General features: G+C 33.9%; 1 protein-coding gene across 6 annotated transcripts in view; it reads right to left on the bottom strand.

Moving 5' to 3' along the window:
- Positions 1-250: 250 nt before the first annotated feature.
- The window catches only part of DCAF17 (DDB1 and CUL4 associated factor 17), a 40,622-nt gene continuing 20,291 nt past the window's right edge, over positions 251-20,581 (bottom strand). For 2 of the 6 annotated variants that reach the window (XM_079135026.1, XM_079135028.1), the window contains exons 9-14: positions 13,979-14,121; positions 10,530-10,639; positions 5,104-5,191; positions 4,286-4,369; positions 2,205-2,360; positions 251-1,479 (exon numbers count right to left, since the gene is read on the bottom strand). In XM_079135026.1, the coding sequence (XP_078991152.1) occupies positions 1,339-1,479; positions 2,205-2,360; positions 4,286-4,369; positions 5,104-5,191; positions 10,530-10,639; positions 13,979-14,121 (722 nt within the window). In that variant the 3' untranslated portion in view covers positions 251-1,338. Of the gene's footprint in view, positions 1,480-2,204; positions 2,361-4,285; positions 4,370-5,103; positions 5,192-10,529; positions 10,640-11,011; positions 11,115-13,978; positions 14,122-20,581 lie in introns of those variants that run through there. The other 4 variants (XM_079135027.1, XR_013762998.1, XM_079135029.1 and 1 more) reach the window with 4 other exon arrangements.

Genomic DNA, 20,581 nt, shown 5'->3' with positions numbered 1-20,581 from the left:
GATCCTGCTACCAATTTCTTAACTTTTGGAACAGCCAACACTTTGTTAGTCCTATTGCTTGTAAGTCTGAAATCTATTTGCAAACTTTCAAGGGCAGAATGGAATAGAATTCACATCATTCTTAATATGGGATTGAGACCAAACTGAAGGATTTTAATGTAAATCATCCAAGCTAAAATTTCATATTTTAATCTTAAGCTTGAATCAGCAATGATTTTTTACAAATGTTTTCTTCTTCTTCTTCCCCCCCCCCCCCACTATTCTTTTGAGGCTGAATCAAAGAAATGTGTTGAACATGTGGGCTGCAAGCAACTGCGTTTCTCAGGAAGCATAAAGAAACACTTCCTCCTATATAAAGGTTTAGTTAAGCCTTTATTTAGTAGTATGAAGAATGATTATTGGAGTTTAAGTATTAAGACAGCCAAACTTTCTTTGGCTCATCAGGTAATTCCCACATTAGGAAAAATTTTCCCTGGAACTTTTATCAACTCTTCTCCAGGGAACTCAATTGGTGCAAGCTAGGGTACCTTTATATTCTTGCACAGGTATGAACATATTGCCTCAACAAAATGGTTAGATTTACTAAATAAATAGAATGGTGAACTGAGAGCATCCTTAGATGTGTTGAGTTAAAAAGACTACATATCAGATAAAATTTCATTAAGGTTTCCTTGGAATCTTTTATATTAGTCTACAATACAAGCATAAACACTCAATGGGACATCAAGCCAAGAGAATAAAACCATGGAAGAAAAGTAATTTGGGAATCAATCCTTGATACTGTATACAAATACAAAATCCTATATACATATATATGATTTTTAAAATCTCTGATGCCACAATTTTGGCTCAAAAGTATGTTTTCATATTATACATCCCATTTCTTATCCTCAAGCAAAATTTGGTAGAAATAGAATTTTTTCTGTATCTATGATATGTATCTATTTTGTCTCTTTCCTATCCTTACCAATCACAATCCCATACCATCCTTTAAGAACTGTATTTAACAGCTCCATATCAGTGACACTCTCCATACCAACTGGAATTAATCTGTCCTTTTCTGCTTTCAGCATTTTATATTTGCACCAACACCTAGCTAAAAGTCCAAAAAAGCTAGACTTCTTGGGACAACATTCTTAAAAAAAAAAAACACAAAACTTTACATAAAATCAAGTCCTCAGCGCCTTCTATGGCAAAAACTTTCATCATACAAAGTCAACTCAAAACCTTTTTTGGAAAATACTGCAGAATGTGCCATGCAGATAATAAAGGAGGACTGGAGCCAGCTGCTGGGTTGTTGGGGTAAAAGTTTCATAAGTTACAATTATCTCACTCCTTTTAACAACTTCTGTTTAGGATTTCTTCTTCTTCTCCAGGGTCACATACCATCTGGTAAACATAGCAGCTGAAGACCCTGTTTGGTTTCTGTTCTATGTGTAGCACCAAGTCTCTGTCAAAGTAGACTTCATGGCTGTATGTCTGTAATAGAAAACAGTCTTATGGAATCTCATTTTCACAGAATGATACTCATTGTTGTGTCACTAGGGATCATCAAATATACATGTAGAGGCAAAAACATTTATTTTTAATTGTCTGTGGATATACAGATTACTAATTAAAAAAAACACTGTACAAAATATAGAAAATGAAAACAATTCTGAACTTGGGAGTCTGAATATCCATATTCTGTAGTGAAACACTGCTCATATCTATTTTACTGTGTGACAGGGTGGAAGCTGTTGTGCTTCTCAAGTTTTCCATTGATAAAACAATTCCTGGATAGAATGTCTGCTGTTCCTTTTAACTTTTATATTCTATAATAGTTGGAAGAGAAGATAAATGTTTCTAAAAGTGCCTGGAAACCCAACTCGCTTAGACATGGTCTGGAATAACTGCAGACTCATTATCTTATACTTTGCATTTACCAAAGGTATAACTGGGAGAAAATCAGATCATGAGAAGGAAATAGCAAGTCTCAGGAAAACATTATAGTTTTCTTTTTAAGGCCTTCACTAAGGGAAGCAACCCTTAATACTGAGGAAGCTTAAAAAGCCTCATTTTGTTTCATGTATCAGACAATAACTTTTTTCATGTGGTCACCAGCATAGATGAGTCTGGACTCAAGTGAAATAGTAACACCTTTTCTAGTAAATGGCACTCATAAAGAAAACTCTTATAATTTTTGTCCCATGGTTTCTACTTACCACATCCCATGACTCCACTAGTGGAATGCTTTTAAGTAAAGTTCCATGTTCATTACAGTGGAAATCCAGGTGCGCTTTTCCTTCCGCATCTATTTGCGTAACAGCTACCACAGAAAGCAAATCCAACTCATCTTCATAGTCCACAATTTTGAAAGTCTTGGGGATAGATGGATAAGGCAGATGAAAAGAGGGGTCAAATCAGTTATTTAGTTAGGAATATTCCTACATTTACAATTTAACTATGCTATTACTTAAAATCATATAGCAAAAGGAAAAGTGAACAGGCGGAAAAGTAAGTAGAAATGTGTCTCTACTCATATGCCTGGTAGAACATCAGCCTCAGACTTTGAAGAGTTAGCAGTATCCTATAGATTTTGACAAATGGAGCCAAGTTTATATATATATCTCAAAGTATAAATGAAATTCTCTACAGTGACAGCAAACCAGACCTCTTCAAATTCAAAAGAAGTAGTCAACTGCTGCCTTTGATGTGTGTTCAAGGGTTTCTGGATAGGTCTAAATATATGAAGCTCAGATCTGAAAACTGAAGACTGCTCTCTGAGCTCTAAAAGTTCTCACACGGGAAAAACAGTCCTTTCAAGAAGGACTGATAACCTATCTTGCACTATTTAAGACTCTATTTGGCATCCTTTTGGTTCTTTTAAAAATCCTTTTTGGTTCCCTAAATAAAGAAAAATGGTGCCTGTACTTTAGAGACTGAAACACAACCCACAGAATAGGACTGGATCAAGAAGGGTTAGCTATGGTAAAGAGAGAAAAAACGAAAAACAAAACAAACAAAAAACAAAACTTTGCCTCTAGGGAGAAAACCTGGATTTCAACAGCCTTCTCACAGGGGAAGCAGATCAGTGCCCAGTCAGTCAAGAATGGACCAGAGAGACAAAGGGCACATCTTGGCTGAGTGCCTGTTACCAATCTTCAAGAAAGGCACATAAAGTTTCTCTTAATCATCGAGTAAGTGAATTAATCCTTCACTTATGTTTGGTCAAACTCCTCTTTAACCCATTTGTATTTTCTGTCTTTACTACCTTATGACAAAAATTTATAGATTTGTTTTCTATGACTCCTTTATATCTACTTTTTTGCCTTATTACTATGGTCAAATTTCAAAAGGTGACTTCTTACCTATTAATGATTTTATAGATTTTAGCCAGAATCCCTTTCAACTTTTCCTTCACAGGCTAAAAGATTTTGCTTCATAACCTCATGAAGCAGAGCATCTCTCTATTTATTGTCACCCTTGGTCCCTTACTTAGTTCTACTACTTTTTGGCAATTTGAGTAAATCCTTCTTGAATATACTTTTATATATGGTGTAGGAAGCTTTTTGCTTTGTTGTTAATAGGTTTCTGTGATCCCAAAGAATATACCTTTTTGATTTTTTTTTTGATAGATGCCACTCCTGGGCCACATCTAACCTATTTAAAAAAGATTTTCAAAAACTATCCTTAGAAGGGTACTCTAAGAATGTTTCCACCTAGATATGCTCATACAAATAATACAGTTATATGGTTTAAGTGTATTTAGTATTATGCAATAGTTTTATATTTGAGGCTTTCACAATACTTTCAATGCCTCTAAAGGAAAGAGATAAAAATATATTAGTGACTGGTGATGCCAAGTTGAGGGGAAAGGTTGAAAGGATTTATTATACCCTCACACCTACTTCTGACCCATGAATATTAACAAACATGTCCATATCTAGTAAGTAAAAAAATAAGGTAAAGGTCATAAAGGCATGATGATATAATCTTGAGAATTTTCCATTAGGAGATTTTCTTAGAAAATACATCAAGAAAAGAAAACAATGAGTTAACAATGTTTTCAAATTATTCTGGCCTTCTGAATTTTCATACAAACAAAATATTATGAACAATTCCAATAGGAAAAGAGAGGATGATAATGGGGTTATAGTAGTTGACATAGCAAACATAATCCTACCATTTGGCCTGTAGGAAATCCCTAGTCCCAGTCTCTACCCAGGGTCTGAGAAGCAATAATTTGAAACTTATAATGTAAGTACACACTAGTATGCTTTGTTATCTTTGGCTAAAGTAATACCTCTTGTTCTGGGTCATCATCCAGAAGGTTAAAACATTTTCTGACCACCCGTCCAGAAGCTGTAATGGTGACTAAATTTTCATTCTATCACATAGAAAGAAATAAAAGATGCAACAAATTCTGTTACATGCAGTCAAAGGTAAAATCATATTAACAAATTGGGTAAAACTAACCAGTCCTTTTCCAACATCCACAATTCTTTCCTCAACTGAAAAAATTCTGAATCAGATTTCTAATCCTTCAGTTAATAAAAGTACTTTATTATGATAATGGCTTTAAGTGGATAAAATATCAGAATGGACAAAAATTAATTAATTAAAAGGTTATACATTTGCTGCTTAATTCATCTTTTTGACTTTTGTCTTAGCAAATCAAAAAATAGCAAATAAAAAGTAGATCTGCTTTTAGAAATTTCCCTCTGCATCATTTTATGTTCTTGATTTATACACTAAGGAAAAGTACCAAAGGAAAAGTACCATCTGGAGTTCAAGTATGGGATGCAGGTTTAGACATTTACAGTATCTCCCCAACCCTAAATTTGCACAAGTAATTGGACCCAAAGGTTGAAATTTATCAAAAACTTAAAAGAGAAACCCAGAAGAATAAGCAAAAGACAAACAATATAATCAATCAACTCTTTTCAAATCTCTTAAGTACATGGGACTAAGACTGGCTACCTATGTAGACAAAATGAATAAAATTATAGGGTTATGCTACTGTTTTCAGGCATACTCAAAGGCAAAGATATATGCATATCACCTACTCTTATACAGAAAGACAATTTATATACAAAGGCTTTTAAAGTATTTCTGACTTACTTTGTTCTCCCTCTTGGCCAAAATGACAAAATCCTCAGAGATCTGATACTGAGAACTGTTATTTTCTATTTCATTTAGCTTTAAAACTCTGAAAAAGAAAAAACAATCTAAGACTCTAAGAACTTGAAAACCATCAAAGTGCCAAATCTGAACTACTTGTTTGAAACTCAACAAATGAAAATTATTTAATTAATCTGCAATATTCATGTTTGATCACTAAAGGTCCATTAAACTCCTTTCTACTCAGAGAATTTATTAAATAACTGTGAAAATAGGTAATCCTGAAATAGGCAACAAAGCAGCTTGCTCAGGCCTAAACATCTTTCAAAATGGTTTAATTAAATGTAATGTATAGAACCTCACCTCTCACCTGCAACAGGTCTTTAATATCTCAGTCTTAATGATGGCATTACAATAGATATTTCCATTTTTATTTCCGAGGATAGAATAAGATATCTATGAACAATATTTAGAGTCAACTATAAAACAGACCTGATCAGCAACTAAATCTGCACTATGCATTTTTATGATACAGTAATATTTAAAAGTTGTAACGGACAAAATGTTTTTCTTAGGATTAAAGATTTGGGTTTTCTGGCCAAGGAGGCCCAGCCTCTAGGCCCAACCCAGCACTGCCTCACCCATGCCGTCTCCCGCACGAAGGCCCAGTACCAGCCCCAGGTCTAGCACCCACTCTGTGGTTGATCATCCATCAACACATGGGGGCGCCTCTGCCCACAAGCATGGATTATTCCTGACCTGGAGGCCACCATCGCTAGTGGGGCAGTACCCTTCTTGCGATACCACATTATCAAGTTCCTCCCAGGCATCAGGCTATTGAAGACTAGGAGGTTTGAACACTACAGTATAGTTCTATTGTGGAATTTTTTTTATTAGTAGTATTATTATGATTATTCCTATTATACCTACTATTACTCCTACATTTTTTTTAATTAATAATTTTCGCACTCTATTTTCCTCTTATCTATTTGTCTCCTTGGAGACTCTTTCTCCCTTTTCTCATGCTAACAGCCAATTTCTTTTAATTCCATTTTCACTACTCCTATGACATGTACCTCCATAGACTCACTTCTTATCTCATTAATGTTATATCCTACACCCATCCCCATCCTCTTTGTCCACCATTGGAAACTGTGGTCCTTATTGCAAACCTATTGGTTAAGCTATAGATAATAATTGAATTCATAATCTGTTTATTAAGACAATATCTTAATAGGGGGAATTTGAGTTAAGGATGCATATTGTTTGTATGGTGTGCTGCTACTATTGATCTCTCACTTCAAGGTGAGGTATTGGAAATCTGCAGGGACACTAGAAGTCTATAGGGAGGAAACTGCAATACCTTGGATTCACACTGCTAGAGGGGAAGATACATGAACAACATGAGAAAACAAGGGAAGAAAGTATCCCCCCAAAACCTAGATGCTACATCAATAGAATCTAATGACAGCATGGCAGAAGAAATGTCAGAAAGGGAGTTCAGAATGTACACAATTAAAATGATTCAAGAAGCAAACGCTGAGATAAGAGAGCAAATGCAGGCAATGAATGATCACACCAATCAACAATTAAAAGTCCAAACGCAGGAAGCAAAAGATCATTTCAATAAAGAGATAGAGATTCTGGGAAAAACAACAAACAGAAATCCTTGAAATGAAGGAAACAATAAACCAAATTAAAAACTCAATAGAAAGCATCACCAACAGTTAGATCATTTGAAAGACAGACCTCAGATAATGAAGACAAAATATTGAATTTTGAAAACAATGTTGACCAAACAGAGAAGATGGTAAAAAATCACAAATGAAAACTATAAGAATTATGAGATATCATGAAAAGACCAAATTTAAGAATTACTGGGATTGAGGAAGGCACAGAGATACAAACCAAAGGAAAGAATAACCTATTCAGTGAAATAATATCAGAAAATCTCCCAAATCTGAAAAGTGAGATGGAAAATTAAATACAAAAGGCTTACAGGACACCAAATGTACAAAATTACAACAGATTCACACCAAAGCACATTATAATGAAAATACCTAACATACGAAATATAGAATTTTAAAGGCTGCAAGAGAAAAGCATCAGATTATGTACAGGGGGAAAGCAATATAGGTATCAGCAGATTTCTCAGCCCAGACCCAAAAAGCTAGAAGGACCTGAAATAACATATTTCAAGCTCTGAAAGAAAATGTATGCCAACCAAGAATCTTATATCTAGTAAAACTTACCTTCGGATTTGATGACAAAATAAAATCCTTCCATGATAAACAAAAGTTAAAAAAATTTACAAATAGAAATCCTGTGCTACAGAATATTCTCAGAAAAATATTCCATAAGGAAGAGATGAAAAACAACAATGTAAGTCAGCAAAGGGAGGACTACCTTAAAGGAAGAGCCAAATGAAGGTAAAACCAAGTCAAGTTAAAAACAAAAAACAAGCCAAACTGACCGGGAATACAAGTCATATCTCAATAATAACCCTGAATATTAATGGTCTAAACTCATCAATCAAAAGACACAGACTGGTAGATTGGATTAAAAAGAAAGACCCAACAATATACTGCCTTCAAGAGACTCATCTCAAAGAAAAAGATACCCACAGACTAAAAGTAAAAGGATGGGAAAAAACATACCACGCACATGGACTCAGTAAAAAAGCAGGGGTTTCCATTCTCATATCAGATAAAGCAAACTTCAAGCCAAAGTTAGTCAGAGGGGATAAAGAAGAACATTTCACACTGCTTAAGGGAAGCATAAATCAGCAAGACATACAATCATAAATATTTATGCCCCAAACAATGGTGCATCCATGTAGGTCAAATAAATTCTTCTCAATTCTAGGAACCAATTAGACCACAACACAATAATTACAGGTGACTTTAGCACACTTCTGTCACCATTGGAAAGAGTTGGGTTTTCTGAGTTCAAATGCCTCATGGATCAGTTTATTCAGCAAGAGAAAATTAAAATAATTTGCTCACCACCCACACAAATATGTTCACATCATTAACAAGCTTCAAAAACACAATGTTCTCAAATGCTCAAAGTCTCAAGTGCACACAAAGAGAACAGTTGGGAGAAGCAGGTACTGTGTTCCAGGGATAGTTGCATGCCTCACAATTTCCAGAGACAAAAAGATCAGATAATATTTTAAATTACTTGATTAGTCATCTTAATTAGTGACAATATTTAAAAGTGCCTATCTTTTAAAACCTGGCAAAAGGACTCAGTCTTTGTAGACCTTATTTTCTTAAAACTAATTATGGTTGGTAACAAACATTAAAAGGATGGGTGGTAATAAACATTAAAGTAAGGTTTACTGAAGCTGAACCACAGTTTAAGATGTTTTGTAGATGTTAATAAACTTATTTCATTAAATCCTTTCATCCTCCTAAGAAGAGATGAAGAGAGGTAGACTGATTATTATGAAGCATAAAGAAGAAAAAAGGCAGACACTGTTCTTATTTAACAAATATTTACTGAGCATCTGTTCTGTGTTAAGCACTGTGCTCAGTGCTGGGGTTATAGGTATCAACAAAACAGACCTTTTCCTTTTAATTATGGAGAATAAGTTAAAATTGCTCTGTGTGCACACAGTGTATGCAAAATGACTGCTCTACCTGCACACAGTGTAAGCAATGAAAATTTGATGGGTGAGTAAATCTAACAAGGGTATCAGGAAAGGTCTCTGTCAAAAAGTGACATGTGAGTTAGGCCAGAAAATAGATGAACAGAAATTAGGCAGGAAGAATAGACTACAGTCCAAGAAAACAGGTCCTTAGCTGTCTAAAAACACAGCATGACTGAAGATAACTGAGTAGGAAGAGGTCTTTCAGATCCTGCTAACTATAGTAGTCTTTATTCTAAAAGCAACAAGAAGCCACAAAATGGTTAAAACAAAATTCAGTTGCTTAGGTTTTCATACTTGTTCACGTTTCTAAAAATGATTCTCACTGCTGGAGCAGAAAAAACAAAGTACAATAGTGAATTTTAAAAGCCTTGTAAGTAGTCTATTTCTGCAGTTAAGGTTAGTGATGACAGGAGTCTGATCAAAATGATGAGTGGCCAGGGTAGAAACAGGCACACTTAAGAAATATTTAGTAGTGAGATAAACTGTATTAACAGAATATATGTTGTGTGTGTGGGGAGGGAAGGGAGAAGGAGAAAGGGGACTGCATGCAGGACGGGCCCAAGATGGCTAGAGTCAGGTTCCCTTGCTGAGGCTTTCTGTGGGCTATGTTTTTAGTACATAGCCAAGGTCACAAACACCCTGATTTAGTGTATGTATTCAAGGTCATAAACATCTGCTTGTGAGAATGCACCCATTTTTTGTAACCTATTAGCAATGTGCCTTCTTTGTCTGGCCTGCATATAAAAAATGCCTGTGAAAATGGCTCAGGTGGTGGGACAAAATGAGGCTGGCTAGGGGCTACTGCTACCTCCAAATAAAGTTTACCATCTCAACTGCATTTTGTATCGTCTTCCACCTGCTAGGACCCAGAATCTTTTTCCTGGGTCTGAGTCTCTACCCTGAAAATACACGCAAGTGTTGAAGTGTGTGCATGTTAATGAAAGACAAGAAGGTAATATATCAAAAAAGATTCCAGATTTCAGACAGAAACTTAGATAAGAAGTTTGAGCTAGGATATAAATGTTGGTGTTTTGGTATACATATGATCTTTGAAGTCAAGGGAATACATAGAATCATGAAGAAAAAGAATGCCTAGTGAGAAGCAAGTCCAACTACTGCGGATATTCAATAATTAGAAAGTCTAGGTAGAGAAGAAAGAGCACATAAAATCACCAAAAAAGACATATTAGGAGAAGAAAGAAAATATTCAGGAGAAGTGACGTATCAGGGAAACTGAATGGAGAACACTTCAAGAGAGGAGAGGTCAATTTATAGGAGATGTGTAAAACCAAGAAACCTAAAATGAAAAACAATTCACTACTTTTCCTTTGTTAAGGCTGTCTTTCAGAACAAGGACAAATCATCTTGTTTCTTATTAATCCTAGAAACTTGGGATCTGATGAGGAGAGTCAATTTGTAATTCCCTTTCGTTTACATATCATCAACCAAAGAATATACTCAAATGTAAATATTTACAAATAGTAATGATGAAGTTAAAGGAATGAAGTTAGACTTTCTAAATGTCGGTTTCTGAGGAAGTGCCCTATAATAAGCTAATTATTTTCATAATTGGCTCAAGAGTTAGCTGGTAAAAATAAAGATGCCAATAAACACTACCAAAAGTTGTTTTTAGGGCTGGGGAGATGGCTCAGTCGGTAGAGTGTTTGCCTTGCAAGCGCAAGGCCCTGGGTTCGATCCCCAGCACCACAAAAAAAGAAAAAATAAATAAAAAAGCTGTTTTTAATTTTCAAGTGCTTCTGAGATTACTCACTTGACTTGATTTGGGCCAACATGTATTATTCTACCAGAAGCATCAGGATGAAAATAAATCCAGTCAGATTCCAAAGAACAGCACTCCATTTCTTGGATCCCATTTTTTGCCTGAAGTTGGAAAAAAAAAAAAATAATAAAGATTAGGGGTAAATCAAATAACTTTCAAATCTAACACTAGTGATGTGTCAGAAACTCCAAAGTACAAGAAAGAGACAATATTAACCAGTTGAACTGGTTGTGCAGGAGGGCTCAATTAGGATACCTAAACTTAAGAAATTCAGAAACTTCATAGATTTCCTCTATACCAAACATTTATTATACCTTACAAATAATAAGTTACCATATCTCAAGCACATACTTTATGTTATGGTCACTCCTTAATTTTGATCTTAATAACTGTCAAACAGACATTAACTCTATTTTATGGCTAAAGGAACTGATACACAAAGAGAATAAATCATTTGTCCAGTTTTGAACCTACTATATAGAAGACTCCAAAGTCCATGAACTCTCCATTATAACTATCCTAATTATGCTCACGCAGTTCTATACAACTTCCTTCTTCCTTTCCCAACCCAACCACCTGTCAATCAGAAGAGTGGGTAACATAAAATTAAGCACGTAACCACACTAATGCCTCAGAAACAGGTCACATAATCTCCTTGGATAAGTAAATGTTAAATTCTCAAATCTAGTGGGGTGTAGTGGCATGGGGTCCAGCTACTTGTAAGGCTCAGGAGGAAAGATCATTTGAGCCTATAAGGTTGAGACCAGACTGAGCAATATAGCAAGACCCTGTTTCAAAAAACAAAAACCAGCTCTTTCATATCTGAGGAAATAATCTAATACTGCTTAGCAATTAAAGCAAGAAAAGATATTTATTTCACTACAATATATTTATACATGAAATTGGAAAAACCCTGTATGACACATGATCACATGTATGCAAATATTCTACCTTATTCATAGGAGCACTGGGAACTAATGTTAGCATAGATATATAACTTCTTCAGCTTTATTAAAGTCATTTAATTTCTTTCCTAGTGGATTCTAATAAAAGCTCTGAAATTTTAGAGTTCATAAATTCCACTAGCATATATTGACAGGTTACTATATTTTAGATATCAGAGTAGGCATTTGTACCTGATATGAATTAGACATCAAGATGCTTATAGTCTAGGGTGGAAACAGAAGTAGAAAATAATAAAGCAGTACAGAAAATGAAGTAACTGAGCATATACAGGATATCTGAATAGGGAATTATCAAGAAACCAATCCAGAAGAACAGAATTTCCGGAGGAAAAAAACCTTAAACTAAGTCTTAAAGGATAAGCAGAAAATAGTGTGCAAGAAGAGAGAGCACAGAACAAAAGTACAGAAGTGTTAATCCACAGAGCATGTATGCACATAAATACAAGTAGTAGCTAAAATTAAGAAGTATAGTATATAGGCATGAGGCTGGAAAGATAAAGGCTTGGGCTATGGTGTTAAGTGCTCTGTATATCATAATTCTAAAAATTTGGGAATTTAAAACATTTTATATATCAAATTAATAAGTGAGTTTCAGTCTTTTATCAATTTTTACAAGTATTTCTAATGGGAACGGTGGTATTATTATACTTTATATGTAAGAAAACTAATGCAATTATACATCTTGGTTGTCATCATTAAAATTAATGTCTGTAATGGTACTGGCTCCAGAAGCTCCACTGTTTAATATAAAACATGTACATTCTATACATATCTTTCTTTAGGAGGATGTTCTCTTTAATGTAATATCTAAATATAACATGCAAAAAATTCTCTTTGTTAAATGCTACTAGAAGCTTTATTACCTCCTCCTGTAGTTTTTATTATTTGCTCAAATGCTAGATTTAAAGCTCAGGGTAATAAAGGAAGCTATGAAATATTTTCTGAAATCTTATTTGGCTATTTAATGTGTTTTGGGACTATCAACTCTTCTGACTAACTGGAAGGAAGGTAAAGGACATATGAATAATTAAGGCAATGTCACAGCAATAAAACTGCCCAGCAAAAATAATATAACTGGTATTACAGAATGAGAGTGCATGATAGGGATGTTTGACATAAAAGTTAAAGGCATTTATATATGTATACATACAAATATATATACAAACACATACATGCATTATGTATGTATAAATATATAAATGAAAGAACATGTATTATCAGTTATTATATAAGAACATGTGCTAAACGTCCAGAATGTAAATTATGCAGGGTTTGACTGGATATAAAAGTTAAATGAAAGAGAGAAGTGACTGGTGGCTGAAGGTTATCCTAGCTAGGAGGTAAACAATCAAATGAAGGTTTGTCATGGCAGGAAACAGCCCACAGAAGGTCCTTTACAAAACAATATAAAAGAGAATGTCACTGAGCTTGGCCAAATAGAAGCCCAATGTGATAAATGAAACAAGAAAATGGAAGTAAACAATGTTCACACAAAAGAAAACTAGAAGATACTAGACATAGTTTCCCCTAGTGGCCAAGATACCAAGGGAAACAGATAAACAGACCCACAACTGTGCTGATTTTCAATATAATGAACAGTAACCTGTGACTCTAAAAGTCACTGGAGCCAAAAGTGACAGTGCAAGGTCCTAGAAGAGATAGGTGTAGAATAAGCTGAGCCTACCTCAAAAAAAGCAAGCTCATCTGATGTATCAGGAGGTTCCATAAATGAACTAAGTCAGTAATACAAAATAAAAATGGAATCTCCCTCTTTTGTGGACTCACTCTTTTATACTTACCTCAATCACGGTACTGATCACAACACATCACAGTTTTTTTACATGTCTACTTTCTTTTTAGAGTACAGGCAATGTGAAGGAAGTAAATGTAGTCCCGGCCATGTCCAGCACATAGTAGGCCCTGGATAAATGTTTGTCAAATAGCAAATCAAAGCCTAAATCATGTTTTAAAAGAAAATGAAGAAAAATGAACCCAAGGGGTAGACATTTCTATTGTTTTGCCATACATCAATTCTTTATACTCTGCCTTAAATAACCTACTATGCTTTAGAATTTGGTGTTTCAATGCCAACACCGTGATCTCCAGAATTCCATTTGGTTCTGCCATGGAAGGCAAATAGCAACAAATCACAAAGAAATAGAACCAATAATACATTCCACAGCAATTTCAGAGGCAGTCTGAACATATTCCATCAGTGATTCCCATGCGGAACATGAGAGATGCTTTGGATTCCTTGCTTGGGAGATTGGTAAGGAAAAAAAATTCTTGATCCTTAAGAATTTTCAAATGTTAATGTTTTTAGATTCTGGGTGATATGCTATACTCTCTGTACTCCCACGAATTATTAAAACAAATAAGAAAGTAATTCTTAGGAATGTAGAGCTATTAGGAGATAGGGAATAAAGAATTTCTGATAAAAAATTACTACTAAAAAGTCTGATTACTCATGATTACCAACAAATTATCTTTTAGAGCACAAATATGGAAAACTCCTTTCTGTTTCTTCTTATTGGGTGTGATGATGTAGTGCCAAGGATGGCCTCCAATCTGAAAAGCATTCTCCAGGGATGACACCTCAAAGAGCAGTGGTGGCGAGTCTGTAGAGATGAACAAAAGGAATTTACCAGCATCCCTCCTCTGGTGGCCTTGGACCATTTATTAACTGAATTTAACATTTCTCTGCATGCATCATTCATGAATTTCCATTAATGAAAAATTACTATAGCAAAGGAAATCAAATGCAATCAGGAAGAAGGTTTATTGCTAAGAAATGAAAAAGTTAGGAAACAGTCTGTGAGTTAACTTTCTAGACATCTGTTTTTGGGGTATGTGTGGCCTGCAGGAAAGCAGAAATAAGAGATGGACTGAAGGTGCTTATGCTGACAAGAAAAAAAAAGGGTAAACTATACTTAATAAGAGTAGTTGCCATTTATTGAGCTTCTGCCAAGTGCAAGACTCTGGATTAGCTACTACTTCTAACTCCCACAACAATCCTACCAAGTAATTAGCTCTAATAATTCCTTTAAATATGGGGGAGAGCTCTTCCATATCCTAGGATTATAGGCAGTAACTTTTCAAGATCTGTCTTGCATAAGATTTCCAATGTAGAAATGACATTGGTCATAAAAAATGCAACCATTAAGGACAGACAGGGCCTGCCACAACGGAGGCTTTATTAAAGGACAGCCACTACTACTAGTATTATCACCAGACAAGTTAGCTTTAAGGTGGTTCAGATATATCCAGTAAGTCTCTTCTGGAAACTGGCACCACAAAAGAAATTTCTGTTGGTGTTTTTTGGTCTTCCTTTATGATCACAATTTCAGTAGCGTGGAAGTATTGCAGCTTTAGAAGATCAGAATTGTTTTTAGGCAACCTATGGGAAACACTACGTAGTCTTTTTGGGCAGGTGGCTAATCTACGACTCTTCACTGACCCCTCTAAGTTGAAAATTTAATTTTTGGTTTGTGAGGCCACTACTATTATAAAAGGGACTTGTCTTAGGAAGACTTTTCATGTAAGAGTAACATGTTTTACATAGCAGTGTGTGCTTTCAGGCTTCATAAGGATTATTTACTACTTACAGTTATACATAGGATAAAAACAATGAGAAGTGTTTCACAAACTGACAATACTGAGGAAAAAGGAAGAAATAGGTATATACATATCAATTACGGTTAAGGTGGTTTTTTTTTCGACTTTTAAGAAATGGGTGATATCGTTAATGCACAGTTTTTCAAGTAATAAAAAAAAAAAAAACCACCCCAATGTAAAAATAGTCACAGGGCAGGAGTTGGTAAATTATGAAAAAAATATAAATACCATTAAATAATTTAGTGGTTACCAAACAATAATGGATGAGGAAAAGAATTATAAATAGGAAACTATAAGAGTTTTAATTTGGGATTAAAATTTAATTAGGTTTTAGAGACTGTAAAACAGAAATTGAAAATAGAAAAACAATCAATGCAAACAGATATATTTAGAAAAAATAATTTTCCCAACAATTGCTAAATATGGTTCAGAAATAACATGAAGTCTCTGTTCATCATAACTCTTATGGGACCTGCTAATCATCCAAGAGCTCAAATTTTGACCTGTAATGCTATTCTGAACTAAAAAGGTCTACGAGTTCCCAGAGAATAGCTGTTTCACTACTTATGGTGAGAAAACTTTTGGATGCACCTGGACCATTCTGTTAAAAAGCAAGGATATTTACAAGGATGGCAGCGGGTAATGTGAAAAGAATAGGAAAGTCAGCAAAAGGAAATCCTTTTGGCCAGACTGTGGAATGACAGTCATTACAAAGAATAACATTTATGATTAACTGGAATACTGTCAGTCAGTGAAAGATCCAATAATACTTCAAGGAAGAGTTTTAACATGAAGTACACAAAATGTTTTGTTAAAAAAGGATTCTAATAGGACAGAATTTTCTATAACTTTAAAATGTACAGATAATCAGCCTTATATGTTTCTTTTACTGAATAAATGTTTGTTTTAAAAAATTAAAATATGTCTTAAGTAAAAATATAAAGTACAAAACAGTACTCATACTTGGAATAAGAAGGCACTATTTAAAATATACATACACATATTTGCTTAATTTTGCAAAAAGAAACAACAGAAAAATAAACCAGAAACTAAAACTAATGGTTACTTCTGAAGGCAGATGTGAGATGAAAAGAGGGAAATAATAACAGGATGAAAGGGCAAGGGTTGGAAAGCAAAATTTCTCAGAGTATACCTTTTCACATAGTTTTGACTTTTCAACTATATATATATTTTATAACTTTGAGAACAAAATCAAAAGGAAAAAAGCCAACTCAAAAATTGAAAACACAGAAACAAATGAACTTAATTATATTAAATTGATAACCTAATCATATATAAAAATGATTTCAAATTACCACTGAACACATTACTCTGCATGTACACTGACTGGTCTATATACTAAAGACAAAGAAATTACAGAGAAATTTTAACCTTCATTCCATGAGTTAGTTTTTCATAGTAATATTGGTACTGCTATATTAAACGACTACTGTATCTATTACAGGATAAAGTTTTATTTAAAAACAAGAAGTTCTTTGTGGGGCTGGGGATAAGGTCAGTGTAGAAGACTGCCCAACATGCATAAGACCCTGGCTTGGATCCCCAGCACTGAAAAAAAAAAAAAAAAAAAAAAAATTCAGTGTGAGCTAAAACGAAATACATATATTAAACAAAAAAGAATGATTAAGTTAGGAAAAAAAAACCCAAATTAATGTATTTCCCAGCTGTTTATTGAAAGGGTCTAAAAATAAGTATGAACACAACTAGGTCTTAGTCTTTGTTGTGGGTTGAACTGTTTCCTCAAAAGAAATGCTGAAGTCTTGACCGCTTGTACCTGTGATTATGATTTTAATAGGTAATATGGTCTGTGCAGATATAATCAAGTAAAGATGAGGTCATACAGAATAAGTCAGGCCCTAAATTCAATGACGGGTGACTCATAAGAGAGAGATTTGAACACATTTAGAGGAAAGAAGGCTGCATAAACAGACAGAGATTGGAGCTATGCTGCCATAGGTCAAGGAACACCAAGGATTGTCAGCAACCACAAGAAGCTAGAAGAGGCAAGAAAGGGTTCTTCCCTAGAGCCTTCAGAGGGAGACTCATAGCACCCTGATTTTGGATTTCTAGCCTTTGGACAGAGAGAATACATTTCTGTTGGTTACTCAGTTTGTGGTGTCATAGCAACCATAGGAAACTGAGAGTCTCTATTGATATTCTCTACTAAAATGGTTCCTTATGAGATCTAGGACAAGTTAAAGTAAACAAGAAAGCCTGGGACATATTATTTCAGAAAAAAGGAAATTCCCCAAGACTACTCGGGTATGTCAAAATGGAATGGAGTTCTTACAGCTGGGCTTGGTGACGCATGTTTCCCAGGAGGCTCAGGAGGAGGGTCACAAATCTGAGGCCAGCCTGGGCAACTTAGGGAGGCCCTGCCTAAAATTAAAAAGTAAAAAGGGTGGGATGTAACTCAGAGATAAAGTGCTCCTGGATTCAATCCCTAATACCTAAAAGAAAAAAAACAAGGAGCTCTTATTGGCTCAATATGGGACAATCTGAGCATTATTAAGAATAATGATGATAACTATAAATACATAGTAAAAATTCATGAATTTATTGTATTTCTATACAATAAGAAAGTAACTATCATCCAACACCTTGTTCAGAATATTAGTAAAAGGAAGGAATAAACATTTACCTTGCCTTTTAAAAGGAATTATAGTTTAATCCCTAGGTTGATGAGTTACATTTTTGACTTATAGAAAAATGCTAGTTACTAAAGATAGAAGAAATAATATAATTTTAAAAATTGCCATTCTGCAACCTACAATGACACCAATTCAGGTAAGGCTCGTTAGTAGTTGTAGGTATATTTTCATACCACTCTTGTACTACTTATAAACAGAAAATTAGAAACAACCTAAATGCTAAAGTAGAAAATGGATTAAATATATTATAGTTGATCCATAAAGTGGCATATAAAAGTTCCTTAATATCTTAAGCAAATGCACAAACACTACATTTTTTATTAATGTTTTATGTGTTTTAATTAGTAATACAGGACAGTAGAATGCATTTATGCATTTTGATAAATCATACATAAATGGAATATTAATTTCTCATTTCTTATTGTACATGTTGACATAGGTAATGTGAAAACACATTTTATAAGCATCAGAAGCTATTTCATGACAACTAAGTTCTTCTTCACCTGTATCTCCTCACAGGTAATAACTATTTATCAGGTTTTTGCATGTCCTTACAGATATTTTAGGCAAATCTAAAAGCCTGTGATTGTATATATACTTTTAATATAAGTATACAAATGAATATACATGGTTTTGTACCTATTTTATTCACTTAATATTCTGGAAGTTTTTCTATGCCAGAACAAAAAGAATTACTCTTTAACAATTTAACAATTACATTAATGATATGGTCATATCAATGAAATATTATTAGTGTCATTTACCAATGTACAAATTGTTTCCAATATTTTGTTCTTAGAAACAGTGTTGCAACTGTACATTTAACATTTTCTACACATGTGAAAATATCGAGGGTAAATTCCTAGAAGAGGAATTGCTAGGCTCAAGGAGTGAATGCATTAAATTTCTGGTTAAAGTTTTAAAGGTCATATTGGCAAAAAGGACATATTGACAAATTGTCCTCCATAAAGGGCCCCAACCATAAATGAGAGTGTCTCTTCCAAACCTTCACCAACCACAGGGTCAGGCTCTTTTTGATATCTGAGAATCTGAAAAGATGTATCTTGTAATTTTAATATGCACTTATCAGTGACCTTGAGCTTCGTAACTGAAAGTCATTTATTTCTTATTGAATATTCTTTGTTCATCTTTAAATTGTTGTCAGCCAATTTTAAATCATATAGAAAAAATTAAATTGGAAATTTATATCACTTAATATTCTGTAACTGAACCTGTTATCAATAAGATGTACGTAAAATTTTATGGTACTTTTTACACTGGGGTAAAAATTTAAATTTAAAAAATTTTAAGAAGATAATGAGAGCCTGATATATTTAAAGGTGGATATTGTAAAACATGAAAGCATTTTGCCACTTTCCAATAAAAAAAGGATCAAAAAAAAATTGTTGTCAGCCTTGTTCTTATTGATCTGCAGGCCTTTTTGTATGTTGAGAAAATTACCCACTCCATTTGTTACTTGATTTTTGAGTTAATTTATGTTGTGCATGTTTTTGTTTTTTTGCAATGCAGAACTCTAATTTTATGTCATCAATTTAACAATCTCTTTCATGGTTTTAGGTTTTGTGTCATACTTAGAAAGGTCTTCCCCACTCTGAGATAAAGATTCTCCCAAGTTTTCTTCTAGAACTTTAAAATCTTTGATCTGTCTAGTATATATTTTCATGTAAAGAGTAAAACTTTATTATTTTCACAAGATAACCCATTTAGTAGTTATATTAACATTTAAAAAGTGGATTAAGCTAGATATGTGCAATAAGATGAAGCTAAAAAAATACTGAATAAAAACAATAGAAAAATAAAAGAGTACCTCATTATTTCATTTGTACAGAACTCTAGAAAATATAAATTTAATCTACTGAAAGAAAGCAAGTCACTGTTTAACTAGGGCTGTGATGAGGAGAGAACTGAGTAGGAAGGGCACAGGGAAACTTTTTGGGAGGATTAAGAATCTAAATTTACTTCCTAATTTTCTGTAATAAAATATTTTTGCATTAAGAAGTTACTTAAAATTAAAACAAATATTGTATTGGTTAGACCTTAATAACACTGAAAAACAAATTAGGGGAAATAAAGACTACAGTCAGTACCATGTGAAACAAACATTCAAAGTTTCCAGTAGTTCATGCTACTTCTTCTTTGCCAAATGTGTAAAAAATCAGTGAATTATAATGATAAGTGATTTCATGTTCTCAAGAATTATTATTTTAAAGTTAAGAAATGTAAGCCCAGAGAGGTTACATAATGGGCCCACTATCATAAGAACAGCTAGTAGAGGAATTTCACTCTTTTATTAGTCGCAGATTTACATTTATGATTGGAATCATAAATGATTCAATGAACCAGGACCAAGGCTACACAGCACAATTCTTCAGACTCTGTGCTTTGTCTTTACCACCTTGTTCTTTGTTCTATTCATTTATATACTCTGCATATAAACAAGAATAATGCTACCATTTTGGGAAATTTTTCAAGATAATCCACTTTAGTTATCACTGGAGTCTATAGTTTTAAAATTCTTAATAGATCCCTGTTAGTGTATTTGTACTGAATATAGGAGGTACTGCTGAGACTAGGAAGTATTGCTGAATTTTCATTAAACTGCCTAATTCGCTTGTCAAAGGTATTTAAGAATTGAGTCATTTTAAAAATATTCATTTGGAACTTCTTGGGTAACTTAATTGGCTATGTTAAACTCTGAATATTTTTATAATTTATCATTTACTACCAAAAAACCCACATTTTTTTCCTTTCTCACAATCCCATCTTTTGT

Source organism: Sciurus vulgaris, assembly GCF_902686455.1.
Source record: "Sciurus vulgaris genome assembly, chromosome: 3".
Taxonomy (NCBI): Eukaryota; Metazoa; Chordata; class Mammalia; order Rodentia; family Sciuridae; genus Sciurus; species Sciurus vulgaris.
This window is presented reverse-complemented; position numbering and strand designations above follow the sequence as displayed.